Raw genomic sequence first — 21,187 nt, 5'->3', positions numbered from 1 at the left:
ACACCATGTGTCCCTTCAGAACAGACTATACTTTGTGTATATGTATGATGACATCACTGACCTTGTACACCAGACTGTCCTTATAGACCGAGCTACAGAAAAGTCTCTACAAACCACCAGAATGTCTGAAAAAATAGCCTTTTTTTATATCTCAGTCGAGCAAAGAAAATGTTTAAATTTTAAGTTGTGTATAGGTTTGCTGATTTTTTTCATGATTTTTGATATGCATATTGTAGCTCTAGCACCTCTGGAACCCGGTGTCCCCATAGCCCTATGTCCAGTCTGATTTGCCAAAAATTTCAGAAATTGTCCCTCTAACCCAAGAAACGTGTGTGTGTGTGTGTGTGTGTGTGTGTGTGTGTGTGTGTGTGTGTGTGTGTGTGTGTGTGTGTGTGGACTGCTGATCAAAGGGTCAAACATCCTTGGTCAGGAAGAGGGTAGCCTCCCCCTCACCCTAGATGGTTCATCCTAGATAACACGGTGAGGAAGTCCTGCAGTTCATCTAAACAAAGAGCACTTAGACTAGAACAGACGCAACTACGTTAATCCTACCATAAAACAATAAGACACGGTATGACCTCTCATGCTCCCAAAGTGCTGTCTAATACACACAAAGTTTGCAGACTATCAAGGATCAAAACCTCTACCAATCTACAACTAATTACAAAACTCTAAGCATATATAAGTAAATATTTCTAAGCATAAATGACAATCAACAATACAAATCTAACACAGATGGTCATGCAAGGGATCACGCGGGATCATGCGTCATGCATGCTCAGCCTGGCATCAGGATTCTTCAGTCAGTTGCAGCAGGGTGGCAGTGATGACAGTATAAGGCATAGGTGTCAAACTCTGGCCCGCGGGCCAAATGTAATTGTACCAAATTATTATTAGAGCTGGCCTACTGGTATTATACAACTAATATACATATTGTTTAGTATTAAACTTTGCTTGTTCCATATTCAGTTTTTCAGCAAAACTTGTTTGAGTCCATAAGAAGAGATTCATTCTTAAATCTGGAGGAAGATTTTTTTTTTCAATAAATATTAATGTTAGCCCGCGACCTTGTTCCAGTTTTGAATTTTGGCCCACTGTGTATTTGAGTTTGACACCCCTGGTATAAGGCATACACCAGAGAAGTCATTCCTTTGTCACTATCAGTGGCTTCATCCACCTGCAGAGGAAAGCAGCTACCATGCACCTTATCATTAAGCACTCGATAGGCAACTTTACAGGGGTAGAGCACAGACGCAGTTTTAGCAGAGACACTGTTGAGCACGACGGTTTAGAAGTGTGTGTCTGAAAAAGCCCTCTGACTTGTCTTTGTGCTCTGGATGTTTGGCGTCTTAGCTTGTTAAGCTTTAAACTGTCACAAACTTGCACTTTAAGACAGACACGCTGCGGCCTCTCCTCATCACCCACCGCTGCGCAGGTATGCTTCAATTCAATTCAATTTTATTTATATAGCGCCAAATCACAACAAAAGTCGCCTCAAGGCGCTTCATAGATACAGAGAAAAACCCAACAATCATATGACCCCCTATGAGCAAGCACTTTGGCGACAGTGGGAAGGAAAAACTCCCTTTTAACAGGAAGAAACCTCCAGCAGAACCAGGCTCAGGGAGGGGCGGCCATCTGCTGCGACCGGTTGGGGTGAGAGAAGGAAGACAGGATAAAAGACATGCTGTGGAAGAGAGACAGAGGTTAATAACAGATATGATTCAATGCAGAGAGGTCTGTTAATACATAGTGAGTGAGAAAGGTGACTGGAAAGGAAAAACTCAATGCATCATGGGAATCCCCCGGCAGCCTACGTCTATTGCAGCATAACTAAGGGAGGATTCAGGATCACCTGGTCCAGCCCTAACTATATGCTTTAGCAAAAAGGAAAGTTTTAAGCCTAATCTTGAAAGTAGAGATAGTGTCTGTCTCCCGAATCCAAACTGGAAGCTGGTTCCACAGAAGAGGGGCCTGAAAACTGAAGGCTCTGCCTCCCATTCTACTTTTAAATACTCTAGGAACAACAAGTAGGCCTGCAGAGCGAGAGCGGAGCGCTCTAATAGGGTGATATGGTACTACAAGGTCATTAAGATAAGATGGGACCTGATTATTTAAGACCTTGTATGTGAGGAGCAGGATTTTGAATTCAATTCTGGATTTAACAGGAAGCCAATGAAGGGAAGCCAAAACAGGAGAAATATGCTCTCTCTTTCTAGTCCCTGTCAGTACTCTTGCTGCAGCATTTTGGATTAGCTGAAGGCTTTTCAGTGAGTTTTTTTGGACATCCTGATAATAATGAATTACAGTAGTCCAGCCTGGAAGTAATAAATGCATGAACTAGTTTTTCAGCGTCACTCTGAGACAGGATATTTCTAATTTTAGAGATGTTGCGCAAATGGAAGAAAGCAGTCTTACATATTTGTTTAATATGTGCTTTGAAGGACATGTCCTGGTCAAAAATGACTCCAAGGTTCCTCACAGTGTTACTGGAGGCCAAGGTAATGCCATCCAGAGTAAGAATCTGGTTAGATACCATATTTCTAAGATTTTCAGGGCGGAGTACAATAACCTCAGTTTTATCTGAATTAAGAAGCAGAAAGTTAGCGGCCATCCAGGTCTTTATGTCTTTAAGACATTCCTGCAGTTTAACTAATTGGTGTGTGTTATCTGGCTTCATGGACAGATAGAGCTGGGTGTCATCGGCATAGCAGTGAAAATGTATGCTATGTCTTCTAATGATGCTGCCTAAGGGAAGCATGTATAATGTAAACAGAATTGGTCCTAGCACTGAACCCTGTGGAACTCCATCATTAACCTCAGTGTGTGAAGAGGACTCTCCATTTACATGCACAAATTGGAGTCTATTAGATAGATATGATACAAACCACTGCAGTGCAGTATCTGTAATACCTACAGCATGTTCTAATCGCTCTAATAGGATATTATGGTCAACAGTATCGAATGCTGCACTCAGGTCTAGCAGGACAAGCACAGAGATGAGTCCACTGTCAGAGGCCATAAGAAGATCATTTGTAACCTTCACTAAAGCTGTTTCTGTGCTGTGCTGAGCTCTGAAACCTGACTGAAACTCTTCAAATAAACCATTCCTCTGCAGATGATCTGTTAGCTGTTTGACAACTACTCTTTCAAGGATTTTTGATATGACAGGAAGGTTGGAGATTGGCCTATAATTAGCTAAGACTGCTGGGTCTAGAGATGGCTTTTTGAGTAAAGGTTTAACTACAGCCAGCTTGAAGGCCTGTGGTACATAGCCGATCATTAGAGATAGGTTGATCATATTTAAGATCGAAGAATTAATTAATGGCAGGACTTCTTTGAGCAGTTTTGTAGGAATGGGGTCTAAAAGACACGTTGATGGTTTGGAGGAAGTAATTATTGAAGTTAACTCAGAAAGATCAATTAGAGAAAAAGAGTCTAACTTAACATCAATGGTACTAAGAGTAGCTGTAGATAATATTACATCTGTGGGATGATTACTGGTAATTTTTTCTCTAATGATAAAAATTTTATTTGTGAAGAAGTTCATGAAGTCATTACTAGTTAACGTTAAAGGGATGGTTGGCTCACAAGAGCTCTGACTTTTTGTCAGCCTGGCTACAGTGCTGAAGAGAAACCTGGGGTTGTTCTTATTTTCTTCAATCAGTGATGAATAGTAAGATGTTCTGGCTTTGCGGAGGGCTTTCTTATAAAGCAGCAAACTATTTCTCCAGGCTAAATGATGATCCTCTAAATTTGTGACACGCCATTTCCTCTCCAGATTACGAGTCATCTGCTTTAGGCTACGTGTTTGAGAATTATACCACGGAGTCAAATACTTCTGATTAGAGACCTTAGTTTTCACAGGAGCTACAGTATCCAGAGTCGTACGTAGTGAGGAGGTGAAATTATTAACAAGATAATCGACCTCTGTTGGGGTAGCGTTCAGATAGCTGCTCTGCTCTGTGTTGGTACAGGGCATTGAAGATGATAACAGTGGGTGGATTATATTCTTAAACTTAGTTACAGCGCTTTCAGAAAGACATCTACTTTGATAAAGTCTACTCTCCACCGCTGTGTAATCAATTATTGTAAATGTAAATGTTATCAGGAAATGATCAGACAGGAGAGGGTTTTCAGGAAACACTGTTAAATGTTCAGTTTCTATGCCATATGTTAAAACAAGATCTAGAGTGTGATTAAAGTGGTGGGTGGGTTCTTTTACATTTTGAGAGAAGCCAATTGAGTCTAATAACAGATTAAATGCCATGTTGAGGCTGTCATTTTTAGCATCTACATGGATGTTAAAATCACCCACAATAATTATTTTATCTGAGCTCAGAACTAAATTAGATATAAAGTCTGAGAAATCAGACAGAAACTCTGCGTAAGGCCCAGGTGGACGATAGATGATAACAAGTAAGACTGGTTTCTGAGTTTCACAGCTGGGGTGGACAAGGTTAAGCATCAGGCTTTCAAATGAATTAAAAGTCTGTCTTGGTCTTTCATTAATTAATAGGCTGGTGTGAAAAATTGCTGCCACACCGCCCCCTCGGCCTGTGCTTCGAGATTTCTGGTAGTTAGAATGACTCGGGGGTGTTGATTCATTTAAACTAACATAATCATCCTGCTGCAACCAGGTTTCTGTAAGGCAGAGTAAATCAATTTGTTGATCAATTATTAAGTCATGTACTAACAGAGACTTGGAGGAGAGAGACCTAATATTTAATAATCCACATTTCACTGTTTTACTCTTTGGTTCAGATGTGGATACTGTATTGTTCTTTCTTTGTAATTGTTTATGTTTAAGTCGTTTGTTGCTGGTTTTTAGTTTGTTTTTTGTCTTTTTGGAAGCTGACACAGTCTCTATGGAGATGGGTTTTTGGGGGGGTAGCAGGAGGAGAGAAGCTGCAGAGAGGCGTGTAAGACTGCAACTCTGCTTCCTGGTCCCAACTCTGGATAGTCATATTTTGGGGGGTTTAATAAATTTGTCCATATTTCTAGAAATGAGAGCTGCTCCATCCAAAGTGGGATGGATGCCGTCTCTCCTAACAAGACCAGGTTTCCTCCAGAAGGTTTGCCAATTATCTATGAAGCCCACATCGTTTCTGGGACACCACTCAGACAGCCAGCAATTTAAGGAGAACATGCGGCTAAACATGTCACTCCTGGTCTGATTGGGGAGGGGACCAGAGAAAACTACAGAGTCCGACATTGTTTTAGCAAAGTTGCACACCGATTCAATATTGATTTTAGTGACCTCCGATTGGCGTAACCGGGTGTCATTACTGCCGACGTGAATTATGATTTGCTTGTGATTATGCTTCATCTTATCTTCTTTGGTTTGGAAACTGTAAGAAACTCCATTCCGGGTTTCTCTGAGGCGTGGGCTTTCATCATCAGAGTTCATCCTCCTATAACAATTAAAATATTCTCAAGCATGATCAACGGTTAATTACGGCACCGGCCGGAGTACCGGGAGCAGTTTGGAAGAACAAAAAGACGCGGAGCAGGTCGCAGAGAATGGGGGTGAGGGAAGACTCCAAACCTCCCTCCACCCGCTCATTGTAGTGTTGATGCATGTGTGTTCTAAGGTGCATTTAAAACCCAGGAGGGCATGGAGCTACCTGCCAGAGAGCAGCAGGTAAGCGCATGGTCCCTCCTGCTAGCCCTCAATGTCTACCGGTATGTGTATTTAACCTTGAGAGCACTTTGTTACTAGCGGCCTGTCACAAAAACACATTTTGTATAGTGTTTTTTTATTATCTTGTTAATAAAATGTATACAAATGTGTGTGATTAATCACAATGTGTTAGTGTGTAATCACCCTGAGACATGCATGCCTGTCTGTAAGAGTCAGATCTAAAGCCACTTGTGATTTGGAGATGCAGCCTGCAGATTCTGTCCAGATTATCCCAGCTCTCTTCACTATATATCCAGGCTTCACTTATCAAATCTGTAAAATTCAAGGCTGGTCCTTAAAAGTTCCCAACAATGCAAAAACTGCATAGCCACACAAGTCCCAGCGTTTCCCACCGCAGCAGCTGTGAAACGAAAGAGGAGAAAGGATGAATGAGTGTTTGCTTATCGGCTCTCCGCTCTCCCCCAAGCTGGCGTTGTTCTTGGTAGCCATGACAACGGAGATAGTCCCAGCTTTGTAAATACAGGCCCCAACACCCCAAAAAAGAAAAGAAAAAAAAAGGATTGGGATTCCCTGCGCAGACCAGGAATCCCCCTAGCAGACTGAAGACACAGATAGGACCTGAACTCAGTGAGTGTGTTCGAGCCGAGGCTCGAACCAGGGCTTGTCTGTGCTTCAAGTTGCCAGGGGCCGGCAAGTGTTCTGCGCCACCTGCCCGCCGTGGAAGCCGTGCAAATTTGCTATATTTGACTTCTCTGAATATAAATTATTTTTGAAAAGGAAAACTAATAATTTTAATGTGAGGCAAAACATGTATGGTGCTCGATAAAGATGACACGCCGACTCACTTCTTCTTCTTTCTTTTTTTTGCAAAGTTTGTTTTCATATTAAACCAGTGTCAGTGACGTCATTCTATGCGACTACCACAGTAAAGGAAAAGCCTGGATCTGTACATCTTTTTCTTTTATTTTTGTTGTCTAAAACACAAAAATCGCGAAACAGTCAGCTCACAAAGTTGCAGGTTGGTGGCAATTTGGCAGAACAGCCAATGACTTAAAACATTTAAGTGCATATATCTTGCCACAAGACATGTGCGCTAAGCTAAGTCGGCTAACTACACAGCTAATTTCATCAGGCTGCTAATGAAACATCTAAAATGACAGATGGTTAACTACACAACGGAAGTAACAGCATTACAATCACTTGATTTAATTACATTTCCCCCCCAAACTTTTGATCCAAATTAGCAAAGTACTGCAGCCATCTGAACCTTCTAGGTGTTACATGTTACAGTGTTCCACTCTGGCCAGCTTTGAAAATGGAAAACTCTTTGCGTGGTTTACTCGGTTCTGTAAATAAGGCTCCTTTCATTTGTGAGACTGTATTCCACAGCCAGTTGTCTTCTCTCCCCTTTGGTCCGCCCTTACAAGGTGAAGGTGCTGCCCACCCATGATACCAGCAAGGTGCGTGCAAGTGGATCCGGCCTTAACACCACTGGAGCGCCCACCTCTCTGCCAGTGAAGGTCACCATTGATGCCAAAGATGCAGGTGAGGGACTGCTGGCAGTGCAGATCACTGTGAGTGCATGAACGTGGACCACACAATAATGTATTCAAAGCATTGATATTTAGGTAACAGTTTTTGTTTTCTCCTGAAGGACCCAGAGGGGAAGCCCAAGAAGCAGATATCTGTGACAGCCATGATGGGACCTACCTGGTGTTTTATGTGCCAGACATGACTGACAGATACACCACTCTCATTAAGTACGGAGGAGACAAGATCCCTTATTCACCCTACTGAATCAGGGCTCTGCCCACCGGAGATGCCAGCAAGTGCACTGTCACTGAATGTTGTCCAGTGGCCAGGTAGGACTCACTTCCTTGGTTGCTTATACACTTTTAGTTTTCTTTGAAAAGGGCCCTTTAAGTCACTTGATCCATGACTTGAGCGAGCACTCTCCATTTGTTCATTTGATAGTTATTGTAGAAAAGATAAGAAATGATGCTTTAGTCTTTTTGTAAATTATAGTCAAACATACAATAAACTGAGGTATTCCCTTTGGTTAACAGAGCAATCCGATAATAAAAGTGGACAAAGCACATCGAGTTGCCACAAATATCTTTGTATATTACGCAGTGGGGCAAAAAATGAGGTGACCAAATACTTCTTTTCCACCATAATTTGCAAATCAGTTCTTTAAAACTCGGACAAGTTAGAGGTATACCTATGATGAAAATGACAGGCCTCTCTCATATTTTTAAGTGGGAGAACTTGCACAATTGGTGGCTGACTAAATACTTTTTTGCCCCACTGTATTTGATCCTGTCTCCCTCAATACTATTTAATATCTAAATGCTTGATTCATCATATTATAACAAATGTGCTGTTGTAGCTACTGACAGTGAGTTTGATTCCATTTTTTCCATCTACCAAAGAGAAATAATATCTCTTAGTGGCAGGTGGATCACACGTTGATTCTAACACTTTGCATATGACTGGGTAGGATGAGCATTTTATAAGCGCTTGTGTGGTTTTTGTTTATTTAAGGAAATACATCAGTTTCCCTTGTATTTTAAATTTGAGTGAAGATCCTAAATTGGCCCCCACTCTTCACTTTGAGAAAAGGCTAATCTGTCTTATCCCCACATGAGCACAGTCAGATATAATACAGGCTTTCACTCAGGAGCAGGAAGGCTAAAGGCTGTTTAATGTTTGATCTAACTGTGTCAGACATTTGCGTTCTCACGTGCATGGACAATATCTTGAAAACTTCAGAGCTGCAGTGCATGTGTAAAAGTGGTTAGAAAGCAGTGCTTTAACACAGGTTTTGTCTCTTTGCGTAGCTGCTCGGTCCATCCAGACTCCCCTCGATATACAACAGTGATGCCAGCAACTCAAATACAAGCTCTCTCCAAGTGATTCCTTCATCATCAACATCTGCATCCATGATCCATTAGCTCAACAGCAACATCTGTCAGCTGTGCATCCAACTCGGGGGAATCGCCTGCTGTGCTCAGCCAGTGGGCCGCAATTTCTGTGCCTTGTTGATGGCCTCGCTGTATCCTGTGCTGGAGAAAGCTGGTGAGGAGACACTGCTGGTGAGCCAGGCGGCGCTGAGCTCCATGTAGGACATCAGTAAGGCCTGTGGATACACTTCCCTCAAGGAACTGATCAATGAGAACTCTGACTACCTGCTTAATGACATATCACTCAACCTTCAGAGGCTCAGCCAGCATCCACAGGTAGTTATGAGGTGTTTTTGTTTTTAGCCCAGAATGGACACAGAAATGAGTGCTGGAGGGTTTACCCGATTTCCTTCTTTGTCTGCTTAAGCCTGTGCGTCCCTTTCAGTAAGTGATTTGAATCCACCTGACATTCAGAAGGTCGTGGTAGAGCATATCGTACGAAGGCAAGATGTCAAACACATCCAGTCCCAGGTTAGACTCCGTACCTTCTCCGGTAAGGTTCCCAGACCTAACAACAAAACTGATTATGACACGTGGCGCACACAAATTAACCTGCTCCAAAATGACCCCAGCATGTCCCCGCTGCAAATATCCAGAAAGATCCATGAGAGCCTGCTCCCACCAGCAGCTGATATAGTTAAAATGTGTGACTCACAGGTGCTATAGCGTACGGCCACAGCTTCACTCTGAGCTCCATCTCCATAGAGTGCAGACAGTGATATCTGATACTCCTTAAGACACAGGACAACAGTTTATTGAGATATTGTATTTTTTATTTCATAATATGTACTCCAACAACTCAATAGTTCTTCCCCACCTGCCTCAGGTCGCCTCCACTTAGGGAGATCCACTTAATGAGGTAAGAAACATCATCATCATCTGCAGCTTCCCAGCGCACCGTGATGTCACTGTCTGAGAAATTAGTTATCCTAAGGTCTGAAGGAGGAGGCACCTTCACTAGAAGAAAAGAATAATGTGTATGGGAATTTTTTAAAAATGGGAAAGCTACATCTTTATATCTTTCATTATTAATAACATTTACAGTACTGTGCAAAAGTCATGAGCCACACGCTGAAGTATTTCATTGGACATTATCTGTTTTTTCCAATCCTTTTTAATCCAGTTCTTGTACCTGACCATTTTCTGAGTAATGTTTTTTGTTTGTTTGTTTGTGTAAACACTTGTTTGTTTGTTTGTTTGTTTGTTTGTTTGTTTGTGTAAACACTTTGCACTGACCATTATTGGAGAATTAAAAAGCACCTAATTCAAGGAATATGTGTACACATAACAGAAAACTTGGGAAAGAACCAATTTGAAATCTTTAAGCACTTTGTTACTAGCGGCCTGTCACAAAAACACATTTTGTATAGTGTTTTTTTTTAATCTTGTTAATAAAATGTATACAAATGTGTGTGATTAATCACAATGTGTTAGTGTGTAATCACCCTGAGACATGCATGCCTGTCTGTAAGAGTCAGATCTAAAGCCACTTCTTTTTTTCTTTTTTTCTTTTTTTTTTGCCTGTCCCGTTTGGCTCTTTTGCCATCAGAATTGTTGTCTAAAGGCAAAGAAAGATGCCCAAGCAAGCTTTGAAATAATATGTTACAAAAGTGTGAAACTGCGACATGAAATTTGATTTGAAAATGAAATTCATCCTGATCAGGAGCTGTTATGATCTAAATGGTGTTCTAGATCCAGTAAGCATTCATTCAACTTGTATGCAGCAAAATTAAAAATAAGTTACCACATGTTGTTTTTTAATTTGGTAAATAATTGATAAAATGTTAAAAGTACTGGTCGTACCTTAGCCACATGTTTTTTCTGTGTCCTGAGCTACAAGGTTTCTGGACAGGGTATTTTGCTATTATGTCAACTGTTCTTGGGGTAACTCTTCATCCTTGTCCTCTGATTGCTGTATTTGGGATTCCTGTTCGCTCACTTACACTTGATTCCACACAAAAGGATATTATAGCCTTCACATCCCTATTAGCGAGACGTCTAATATTGTTGCATTGGAAGTCTGTTAAGTATCCTACTGTTTCCCGGTGGCTTGAAGATGTCATGTTTTTTTTAAAACTTGAAAAAATTAAATATACGTTGAGAGGTTGCACAGCCAAATTTTTTCACAAGTGGCAACCCTTTATCTCTTATTTTGCTAGTCTAGAGGTATTGCCTGTTTAAATCTACTTTTGTTACTGTTATATTCCTCTAATATGTTTGATGGTTGTGTTGATCTGTGTGGGACTGGGGGGCGTTGTGGTTTGTTTGTTCATATATATATATATATATATATATATATATATATATATATATATATATATATATATATAGCACTTCAGATACTGCAGGAGTCTGACTCCGTCTGTCTTTTCTTTATATATATATATATATATATATATATATATATATATATATATACATATATATACACATACATATATATACACATACATATATATATACACACACACACACACTTAGGAAAATGAAGAAAGGTTGACTGTATTTCGGTAACTACTTACAGAAAAAGATTGATGAGCAGAAAAAAAGAAACAAACTTTAATTGTTTCTGATTAGAAGCTGTACAATCCGGACTGACTTTAACAAATGTGCTATAGGCTCACCTGGAAAATAGTGAGCTTTAAAAGACTGATTTTGTTCCAAAGGCTTGCACAGACCTCAACCAATCCTAAGGCTAATTAGCACGGCTAGAATTTTAAAAACATTTGTTAAATGATGTCATTGCTAACATATACCTGTTTTAGAGCATGGTGAGTAGCGAGAATGCAAAGTTATTGTTACCTCTAAAAAGAAAAATGTGAAGATGTGATATTAGCATGAGCTATATAGTATCTCCAAAAGTTGATTCTGTTCATCTGGACTTTACGTTTTGTGGGAAAAACGTTTCGTCACTCATCCAATTGACTTCTTCAGTCTCAGCTGACTGCAGGTTTCCCCAATCTTATAAACAGTGCATGTATATGGTTACCTGCCCCCTTGCAAAACTTTGCTAGACCCGTCCCTGCACAGTTACCAGCTGTCAGTAAAAAAGGATCCTGATGTTATTTGTCTCTCAGAAACAGTTCATAACTTCCCTTCAACTTATTCATGTCACCTAAAAGGTAAACCTGTTTCTCCATCACCTGTTCAGCTCTGATGATTCAGTAAGGACATCTCCTGGTTTCATCTTCACGTTTCCCTCTCACCATATATCCAAACCGATATCATGACCAGCAGCTGTTACAGCTGTGGCTCCAGCCAACATCAGCTGATACTAGAAAGTAATATTAAATAAATTCTAATAGCAGCTGATCAAGTTTTAACCTGCTGCTGTTGTTTAGAGCGACCACCGCTGGTTTCCTCTTTCTGGCTCGAAATGCGCGATAAACAAACAAGAGAGAAAAGCGATCAGCTGATCATTGATCAGTTTCATCATTTAAGTAGCAACAGGAGAGAGAGGGAGAGAGAATGGGAGAAGAAGAGGCAGCTGGCCACGTAAAGACACAGAAGAACTCCAGCTTTGTGTATTTTTTTTTCATTCAAGCTGGACATTCAAGCACACTTTACTTTCTGAACCTTTTGTTCAGTTTCAGCAAGAGCTGGTTTTCTAAATTAACAGAGGCAATCCGACTTCGTTTGGCTGTGAAGAGTAGACCAGCACAGCTAAAAAGTCGTTCACACGCAGCAGAAGCAGGCAGAGCTGTCTTCAGTTTAAGAGAGAGGTTTTTGATACCTGAGAAGGAGTGCAGCAGCTCCATGGTGTCTGTGGCACAAGCAAGGTAACCATCAAGCTCAACTGCACTTTGCAGCCTTCTGGAGATTGGTCTGGAGAAGAATTCATCTTCATCAGATGACTCTCTTTGCTGATCCTCACTCTCATGCTCTGTCGTTTCAAGATGTTGTTTGATGTATGTCAAGGCTGTAATTGCAAGTAGATAACACAATTTTGTTATTTAAATTTCAGTGATTATTCCTGAACACAAATTTAAAAACGGCAAATTCTCAAAAAGGATTGTTTAGTATTCGGGACAGACCATCAATAACTTACAATGTATTAGGTGAAATACTCACTTAAGCATGTGTTCAAATGTAAAAATACACAAAAATGGGATCACATGAATCCTTACCAGCCTCTGTTACATCTGCTCTGTCAGTCCAGGAAGTCTTGAACTTGGGTAAGAGGACTGCAGCTGCAGCCAACTCTGGATCCTCCATCATCGCTCCAAAACGCTTTTGAAGGCCATTTTGCAGGACTCTGATGAGTGGCACGCATGTCTTGCTTGATGTCTCCAGCCTGCTAAGTTTGAACAGTAGTTGTTGGATTACTGGCAGGAGCCATCCCATAAAGGAAGTGGACTCAGACTGAAGAATGTTTGAAGCTTTCACCAGTGGCTTCATGGTGGTACAGTACTCCCTAAGGAATGCAACTTCTGCAGGACTCAACCTGTAAGACACAACAACAAAACCCACCATGACTATAACAGGGATCTTCTGATTTAATATTAAGAGTCTGCTCACGTTTTTAACCATCCATTAAGGAAAATTCACAAGATTTGCAACCATATTGGTAGGTGTCCAATTTTACTCACATTTTCACCTTGAACTCCTCACAAATGCTCCTGATGGCATTTTCCCCCTTCTCATCAATGATGCGTATTATCCTTTCAATGGCAAGGTAGGTTGAATTCCATTGTGTTGCATTGGGACGAATGATCTGTAGCTCACACTTGTCCTCTACCACTTCATTAGCCAAATGAGATCGGCCAGTTTTGTTCCAAATGGCCTGGCATTTTGCAAAGCATGCACGGGAGAGCCTCTCGTAGGTTTCATTCATGCTCTCTGCTAGGGCAGCATCAGATGTTGCCACAAGGTTTAGCAGGTGACATGCACATCGCTGATGAGACGGGAGTTGATACTCCAAACCAGAGTCTTCATCAAGAATTGCACTTGCCTCATGGTAGTCAATATGGTCAGTCAGGTCAATAGTTTCTGGGTCTGTTTCATCTTCAGCTTCATCTGCATCATTTTGTGCCCCAAACAGTGGATCCAACTTTGTCAAGGCCTTCCACATATCAGTTGTGGTTCTTACAACTTTGCCTCTAATCTTGTATTGGCAATGGATATCATCAAGCGCACCAGCAAGCATGTCAAATGTGTGAGACCCTCTCAATCTTTTGCATGCTGGTGCTACAGATCTTCTTTCCAGGGACTCTTCCTCCAATGGCATGTGACTCCAAGGTAACTTTTCTGATGAGCTGACCAACAATCAGTAGTGGTAGCAACAAATTTGACTTTATCCAATGCTGCAACCAAAGTCATCTTCATGTGATCAGCAGCTTCACAGATTCTGGCACGGACAGTGGGTCTGGAGAGGACTTTGGCTTGAGGTTGTAATGTGGTAACCAATTCTTTGAAAGATGGCTGTTCTACCACTGCAAATGGCTGTAGACCCTCACATATGAAATTGATGACAAGCATGTCAACAGTTGCTTGTGGAACATGTTTGTTTGCAGCTCTCAACATCAGGTCTGGTAACTTGGCTTGTGTATTTGCTGAGAGCTTGTTTGGTGTGGCTGTGGCCTTTCGCTGACGAGATGTTGATGCCACAGTGATATTGTACTGCTCAATCTTCGATGGATGTTTCCTCTGTAGAGATAAATATTATCATACGTCAGGTTCATACATTACTTCATAACATCACTGTGATTAACACTACAGGAAAACATTTTTAAAACATCATTCAACTAGACATGAGCTAATCTTTGATTGTTTAGCATAGTATAAAAGAGTGGTGAATTTGGTCAAATCTTGCAGATATATTGCTGTATTTATTTACAAATGTAAACCAATTTTGAACGATCATTGCGAAAAACATGAATTTCTGTATACATTCCAAGTTCTGTAATCTGTATACTATCTGTAAAAAGAGTATCGACCAATGTATCAGTATCTAAATTTTTAAGTCCTTTTTATCAGTATCACCCTAAAGTTTTCAGTATTAGTCAGGTTCTAAAAATACTAAGAGAGCAAAATATGTGTATATAGCAAATGTAATTTAAGGAAAGGGATCACATACACAAAAATGCTGCCCATACAGCTAACAAATAAAAACAATCCACATTATGTTCTTTAAAAAAAAATATCATATTGGGAAACATATAACCCTACTGATTAAGAGCCACGTCACTATGATAGACCTATATCAGGCCAATCCGGTTGTTCAGTGATGACGCCACGAATCCTACTTCCGGGTCTAAAGTAGTCTGCGTTTAATATGGCTTTTGTGTTGTTAACATGTTTAATGTTATGTATTTTCTTCTATTTGATCTCAAAAGAAAGGGAGGTCAACAGGGATCACTGACTGTCAGTGATCCCTGTTGACCTCCCTCGGCTTTTATTACCGCTAATCATTTATTTAAGCTCAGTTTTTAAAACCTTAGGATGTAACTACAGCCCAGCCCATGCAGCAGTATATGAATGACTAACCTCGTATTTTGGATGGATTATCTCAGTTGTTCTCCTCGCGTATAGGTGTAACGGAGAAACAGCCAATCAAATCGCAGCTTTTCGGGCATTGGAAAAAAATGGGGTTTTTTTTACACTGAACTGTCTGAGCGCGGGTTCGAGTCCTGGTTGGGACAAAGGTTGTGTTACATTATCAAAAGTTAAACACCATTTTCAATTTACTTATTGTGGATAACATTTATTTTTCACTTTGCTTTTAATTTTTATTTCATTATCATTTTATTTAGATTATATAGTGTTATGGCCTGTGGAGCAATTTTTCTGCATTACGTACCTATACTGTCATAACTCAGACTGTATCATGACAGTCTTGAGATGATACATACCAGACATATAGTCTACAATTATGCAGACATCCAACTTTTAATAAAAAGACTAAAGCTAAAACTATAATACAGATACATTCTGATGACATAGAAAATGATGCTTATACATAATTTAAACAAGGCATGTCTGTAATAAGTCATCTGTCTGCTTCCTGGTGGCTGTTAGTTTATATCTATTCATTTTCCAGCACAAACTCAGTACTGACATCATTACTTTATTCCAGTCATGCTCTTGCCAGCCTCCACTCTGCATGCTTTAAATCTGTTGCTCTTCTGCTTCTACCATTCTGTGTTTCAGATCCTCAGCTATGCAGCCCGCCTCCTCTCCTTTCTCCTCCTCACCGTGGTCACTCAGAACCCTGTCCCAGCCTCCATCTTCATCACTACCAGCATTTTGACTCTGGGGTGTGGCTTATGCAAAATCCTGTCACTGCTGAGATTTCTTCTGCTATGATGGGTCATTGGAGTCTAACTGCCTAACAGTTACATTTATTTCTGTATCTCAATAAATCATGTTCGGTTTTTCCACATGATCTCTCCTTATTGAACTGCTTTGGTAGATAAGCTTCAAGCCAGAAAGCAACAATACCTAAACCAAAAATATTATCATCAGAAGTGAGAAAGTGTCTGGACTATCTCCAGCTGTGTTGCATGTATTAAAGATAACTTCAGACACTGTCTGGTTGTCATGTCTGAAACAGGCTGTATAGTCACACAGATAAAAGACAGCAGTCATGTTTCTAATATTACAAATCAACCAGAAAGATTATAAAGATAAAAGCTGTGAGACCCCACTAGAGAAAGGATGGCTTGTTATCATTACATGAAGTGATTTAGAAATAATATGTAAGCTTTCAGGGCTGCACTCATAGCTTTTTAAAACTGATTACCTGATGGTGAGCACACACAGGTATATAAACATACAGGTGAACTCTAAGAGGTTATAAAGAAGAGAGCTGTGCTGCTATTTTTACAGAACACAATTTATTCACATCTTTATATTTACAATCAGTTTTTATTTATATAAACAAAATAAACATTACAAAAGTAGAACAAAACTATCTTATGTACAATATCAACAGTTTCTCCCCTATTTCCTCTTTTCTTCCACCCATCTTTGTCTCTCTGCCTCGTAGAAAGGAGACTCCTGAATCTCCTTCCAGGTGCTCTTGGCTCGTGAGCCAAAGCCAACCAGCTGATCATCCTCAGAGGCTTCTGCAGCAACACTCACTCTGCTGGTCTTGCAGTTCAGAAGAGTCTTTATCTCTGTAAAGCTGAGGGCATACTGTACAAATGAATGCAAGCTCTCCTTGCCATGCCCTTCTTCCACAGAGGTCCCTGCAGCCTCTTCCTTCTGGAGATCTTTGATCAGGTACATGGTGTACCCGACATCATTCCCCAGAAGCCACCGGAAAGATTTCCCTTTATACTTTCCAAACTGCAGAATGTACTCTCCCTGCACTTCCTTCATGTCAGACTCATCCCCTCCTCTCTGATAGATGACAGTCAGAGCATTCTGATGTACAACATCATCCCTCACAGGTGCAGACTTGTCCTGCAGTTTGGGGTCATTTTTAATCCGTCGAGCTTCTTTTGACGGGTCCTGGAGAAGGTATCCAAGTGGCCCCTTGCGGAACAACCACAGAGATTTTCCCTGGATATGGCGCAACTTTCTTCTGCATCTTGACAAGCAGTGAAAAAATAAACAATTATATTAAACAAAATTGATTCCAAACACAAACAAAGACATTTCAGGTTATAATCTTGCTGCTGGGTTTACACAGCAGGATGCAGGAGAACAATAACGAGACTCAATTTGAAAGAACATTGACAACATTTGGGATAAAAGTGTTTTTTCCTCCAGGTATAACAAACTGTTCTGTCTGTAAATAAAAACCTTTCATGGTTGAATGATTATTGGCATATCTGCAAAATTTGTGGTAACTGCTTAGTAGTCATGGCACATAAGAATTGCTGGTAGATTAACAACATATATGTATTTAAGCTATCGTGTTTATTCATACACGAGTGGGCATTGCTCATGTTAGAGATATCAAAACAGATTTTCGCATTGATAAGGTGACTGACCATTACAACATGAAAGCAATACATTTTCTTTTAAAGCAGGTTCAGTCATTTAGCATGTCATCTCATAACAAGACACTTATTGGTTATTTAATTGTACCACATTATAGTAATGTCAGTGTCACAGCAGTCGGAAACCTACAAAGTTTATTTAATGGCAAAACACGTCAATGAAACACGTAATTTATTTAAGGATCACGTTCATTCATTTTTTACCGTGCCACTTTACAACAGCAGATAAACTCCCACCGTCTTTAACTGAGCGATGGATGCTTCGTAAATGCAATCGCAACACGCCTATTACCTGTAATATACACCTGTAAATGTATTCTGTTTGGTTTACTGTTATTTCAAACGACGTTTCTTACCTTTGATCAATGAATGAGGAGCGTTGGGATGTGTTGCGAGCGTTGAGTTACTTGTTTTCTCTCCCGAAACGTAAAAGAGGAGATTTTTTAAAAGTGCCGCCGCATCTCAAACTCGTTACAGCGCCGGAAGACCGTAGTGGCCAAAAATATATTACATCCGTAGTGGTTTAGCACTACCATAGAGAATGAATGGGAAACGGTTTAGGCCGTTTAGCTAAACAATCCCAGGCTCCCGCGCGACAAACGTCACTGCTGTTTAGTTTTCTGTCTTCATTTATGTTGGAAGTGATAGCAGAGCTGTACGTTTTAACTTGTTTCCAAAACCCCGCAGTCAGGACATGTTATATTGTATTTAGATAGAAGCTAGCGAGCTAACTCCCTGCTAACTTCTAACTCCGTTAAATGTCATAAATTCCGTTTTCATGGATGCCTGGATGTTAAACTCAATTGTTACACCTGGTAGAGCAGAACGCTGATCATTTTATTAAAGATGAAAGACTTTAGACAGTTTTTCAACTCTCAGTAATGCCATAGTGATCGTTTGATATATGGACCTGCAGCGGAGTTTAGACCCAGACACGGCTAGTGACGTCAGACTGAACAATCGGATAGTTCTATCACGTGCACGTGTACACGTTGACAACCGTAACCATGGTCGCCGAGGGTATTTAAATGCTGCACAAGGTTCCAAACGTCCGTTTACACTTGCTCGTGGACTTGTTTCGACCTGCTCCAACCTCAGCCTGTGGAAAGCTAAGTTTTGCAAAACATTTTACTAAAAGCGGATTTAATTTGAGAGCACAACAAGTACTTCATCTGTGGATCGTTTGTACTTGTTTTTGTTTTTCAAGTTTGAAGATGGCTCGCCGTGGACCCGGACTCCCCGACTGTCACCTGGACTTCGCTGCAGGTACGTTTGAAAATTTCTTTAAATGTAAATTACTGTAATAATTTAACAAGTTCCAGTGTGAATATCAAGTTCTAACGTGATCAAATATGTGTATTCCAAGATTGTTTCCCGTAAATTGTTTGTATGTTTTAAATTTTCCGGGAGAGGTGTAGAAATTATTAACGACTGGTGTATGAATATGAAAAAAGGTGTTACTTTGATTTGAAGGCTTCAAATTTGACACTTTTCTTTAAAATGAAATGGTTAAAAATAGCTTAATGGACTAAAATTTGTAAAATGCCCAAAAATCAGTTTCTGTGGTAACGGCATCTTCAAGATGTCATGGCGTCAGAACACGCAGGCGTAAACACACAGATCCAGGTCCCCTCCTGACATCCTTTTCTTCTCCGGATCAAAGGCTTTATTGACATAAACTATATTTTTTCTCTGCTGCAAAACACAAAGATAGCAGATAGCTTTTCTTCAAATTCTTTAATTCTCAATCGCTTTTGCAACTTTGTACTTTTGTATTACTTGCAGCAACAACTCCACCTCATTGTTAGTCCATTTAAAAAACTCGTCGCTTTTCCTTTTCATTTTCCTGCACGTTTCAAAGAGCCGGAAAGTAAATAAACGGCAGACAGAAATGAAGCAGGTCCAGTCACCTTGCGTTTCACGCATGCGCAGTACTGGAACGTAAGCGTTTTCGGCCGTTTCAATGTGGACACACAACTCTGTGAAAACGGTAGTTTGGACACGAGCATTTTCAGACAAAAACGCCTTTTTCAAATTGATCCGGGCTAGTGTGACGTAAGATCACAGGCCGTTCCAATGACGTCACCAATCACCACACTTCAAAGCACAAAGCCTGCGTTGTCACAGTAACGCATTCTGCGATAGGAGGTCATATATAGGAGTGAACTTGACTCTCACACAGCCTTAACTGTCTGCCTGTCCTCATGTCTGCAGTGCTGCTGTCTCCGGTCACCCTGCATGTTTCTAAGGTTAGTTTTCTCCATATTTATATTGTTCTTGTAGTTTTTGTCCTCTGGTTTTTGTCCTTGAGGTTTGAATATACATGTCAAATCAAATCAAATCACTTTTATTGTCACATCACATGTGCAGGTACATTGGTACAGTACATGTGAGTGAAATTAATGTTGAAGTTCCAGTTGTGAAGCTGAGGTGTCTATGAAGTGTTCAGCAGTCTGATGGCCTGATGGAAAAATCTGTCTCTCAGTCTGCTGGTACGGGACCGGATGCTGCAGAACCTCCTTCCTGTGGGAAGTAGTCGGAACAGTTTATGGCTGGGGTGACTGGAGTCCTTGATGATCCTCCCGGCTTTCCTCAGGCAGCGCTTCGTGTGTGTGTGTGTGTGTGTGTGTGTGTGTGTGTGTGTGTGTGTGTGTGTGTGTGTGTGTTGTACTCAGATTAGGTTTGAAGTGTCTGTGTGGTGCAGCTGGTCTGGTCTGTCTCTGTACAGTCGAGGCTGCACCCACCTATAAAAGGTGGAGGCTCACCAGGACATGCACACCTCACAAGTTCCCGGCTCTCTCGACTCTGTTGAAGACGGGTTTCTTGGAGAAGGGGAGGGCAGTGAGGCACAGTCCCCCGTCCCCCGACGCCCCTCGCGATGCCCCTCCGTCTTCGACTAACCCTCTGCATAGGAGCTGTGAGAGCCAGGAACTTGTGAGTTTTGTATGTCCACTCAGGCATCCTTCATACCTGGTCTGTAGGAAGTTCCTGTCAGAAGGAGGGGGCACCGCGAGGGCGTCGAGGGGCGGAAGGCGGTGCCTTAGTGCCTTCCTCCTTCTGACATTGTAAAGGAACCCTATTTTTTTAATGGTAAGGTGTGTGTGTGTGTGTGTGTGTGTGTGTGTGTGTGTGTGTGTGTGTGTGTGTGTGTGTGTGTGTGTGTGTGTGTGTGTGTGTGTGTGTGTGTGTGTGTTTTGTACTCAGATTAGGTTTGAAGTGTCTGTGTGGTGCAGCTGGTCTGGTCTGTCTCTGTACAGTCGAGGCTGCACCCACCTATAAAAGGTGGAGGCTCACCAGGACATGCACACCTCACAAGTTCCCGGCTCTCTCGACTCTGTTGAAGACGGGTTTCTTGGAGAAGGGGAGGGCAGTGAGGCACAGTCCCCCGTCCCCCGACGCCCCTCGCGATGCCCCTCCGTCTTCGACTAACCCTCTGCATAGGAGCCGTGAGAGCCAGGAACTTGTGAGTTTTGTATGTCCACTCAGGCATCCTTCATACCTGGTCTGTAGGAAGTTCCTGTCAGAAGGAGGGGGCACCGCGAGGGCGTCGAGGGGCGGAAGGCGGTGCCTTAGTGCCTTCCTCCTTCTGACATTGTAAAGGAACCCTATTTTTTTAATGGTAAGGTGTGTGT

At 41.2% G+C, this 21,187-nt stretch overlaps 1 protein-coding gene and 2 long non-coding RNA genes across 3 annotated transcripts; 2 read left to right on the top strand and 1 right to left on the bottom strand.

Annotated features, from left to right (window-relative positions):
* The first annotated feature begins 3,058 nt into the window (after nucleotides 1–3,058).
* On the top strand, nucleotides 3,059–10,138 carry LOC146656803 (uncharacterized). Its single transcript, XR_014913970.1, has 3 exons — nucleotides 3,059–7,189; nucleotides 7,299–7,506; nucleotides 8,485–10,138. It is a non-coding gene; the product is annotated as an uncharacterized LOC146656803 (long non-coding RNA).
* Nucleotides 10,139–12,170: 2,032 nt separating this feature from the next.
* Nucleotides 12,171–14,314, bottom strand: LOC146656802 (uncharacterized). Its single transcript, XM_085425857.1, has 4 exons — nucleotides 13,197–14,314; nucleotides 12,735–13,051; nucleotides 12,341–12,526; nucleotides 12,171–12,247 (listed from the first exon to the last, which is right to left on the bottom strand). Exons 1-4 carry the CDS (start codon nucleotides 13,832–13,834, stop codon nucleotides 12,171–12,173), a joined length of 1,218 nt encoding a protein of 405 aa, XP_085281983.1. The 5' UTR covers nucleotides 13,835–14,314.
* A 3,603-nt stretch (nucleotides 14,315–17,917) lies between these two features.
* On the top strand, nucleotides 17,918–20,138 carry LOC146656801 (uncharacterized). The gene is made up of 3 exons (XR_014914183.1): nucleotides 17,918–18,821; nucleotides 19,770–19,804; nucleotides 20,041–20,138. It is a non-coding gene; the product is annotated as an uncharacterized LOC146656801 (long non-coding RNA).
* The last annotated feature ends 1,049 nt before the right edge of the window (nucleotides 20,139–21,187 follow it).

This window comes from Rhamphochromis longiceps, linkage group LG12, assembly GCF_057381845.1.
Source record: "Rhamphochromis longiceps isolate RC_006_pf linkage group LG12, R_longiceps_female_GT1.1, whole genome shotgun sequence".
In the NCBI taxonomy this organism is placed as follows: Eukaryota; Metazoa; Chordata; class Actinopteri; order Cichliformes; family Cichlidae; genus Rhamphochromis; species Rhamphochromis longiceps.
Note: the sequence above shows the minus strand (reverse complement) of the source record. Positions and strands in the feature narration are given on the sequence as shown.

What these genes read in the sequence shown, in the direction of transcription:
- LOC146656802 (XM_085425857.1), bottom strand. Translation starts at nt 13,834, where the DNA reads ATGCCATTGGAGGAAGAGTCCCTGGAAAGAAGATCTGTAGCACCAGCA. An exon ending in GAGGAGTTCAAGGTGAAAAT is followed by an intron (nt 13,052 to 13,196) that starts GTGAGTAAAATT and finishes TGTGTCTTACAG; the next exon opens with GTTGAGTCCTGCAGAAGTTG. An exon ending in AGCAGATGTAACAGAGGCTG is followed by an intron (nt 12,527 to 12,734) that starts GTAAGGATTCAT and finishes TTGCAATTACAG; the next exon opens with CCTTGACATACATCAAACAA.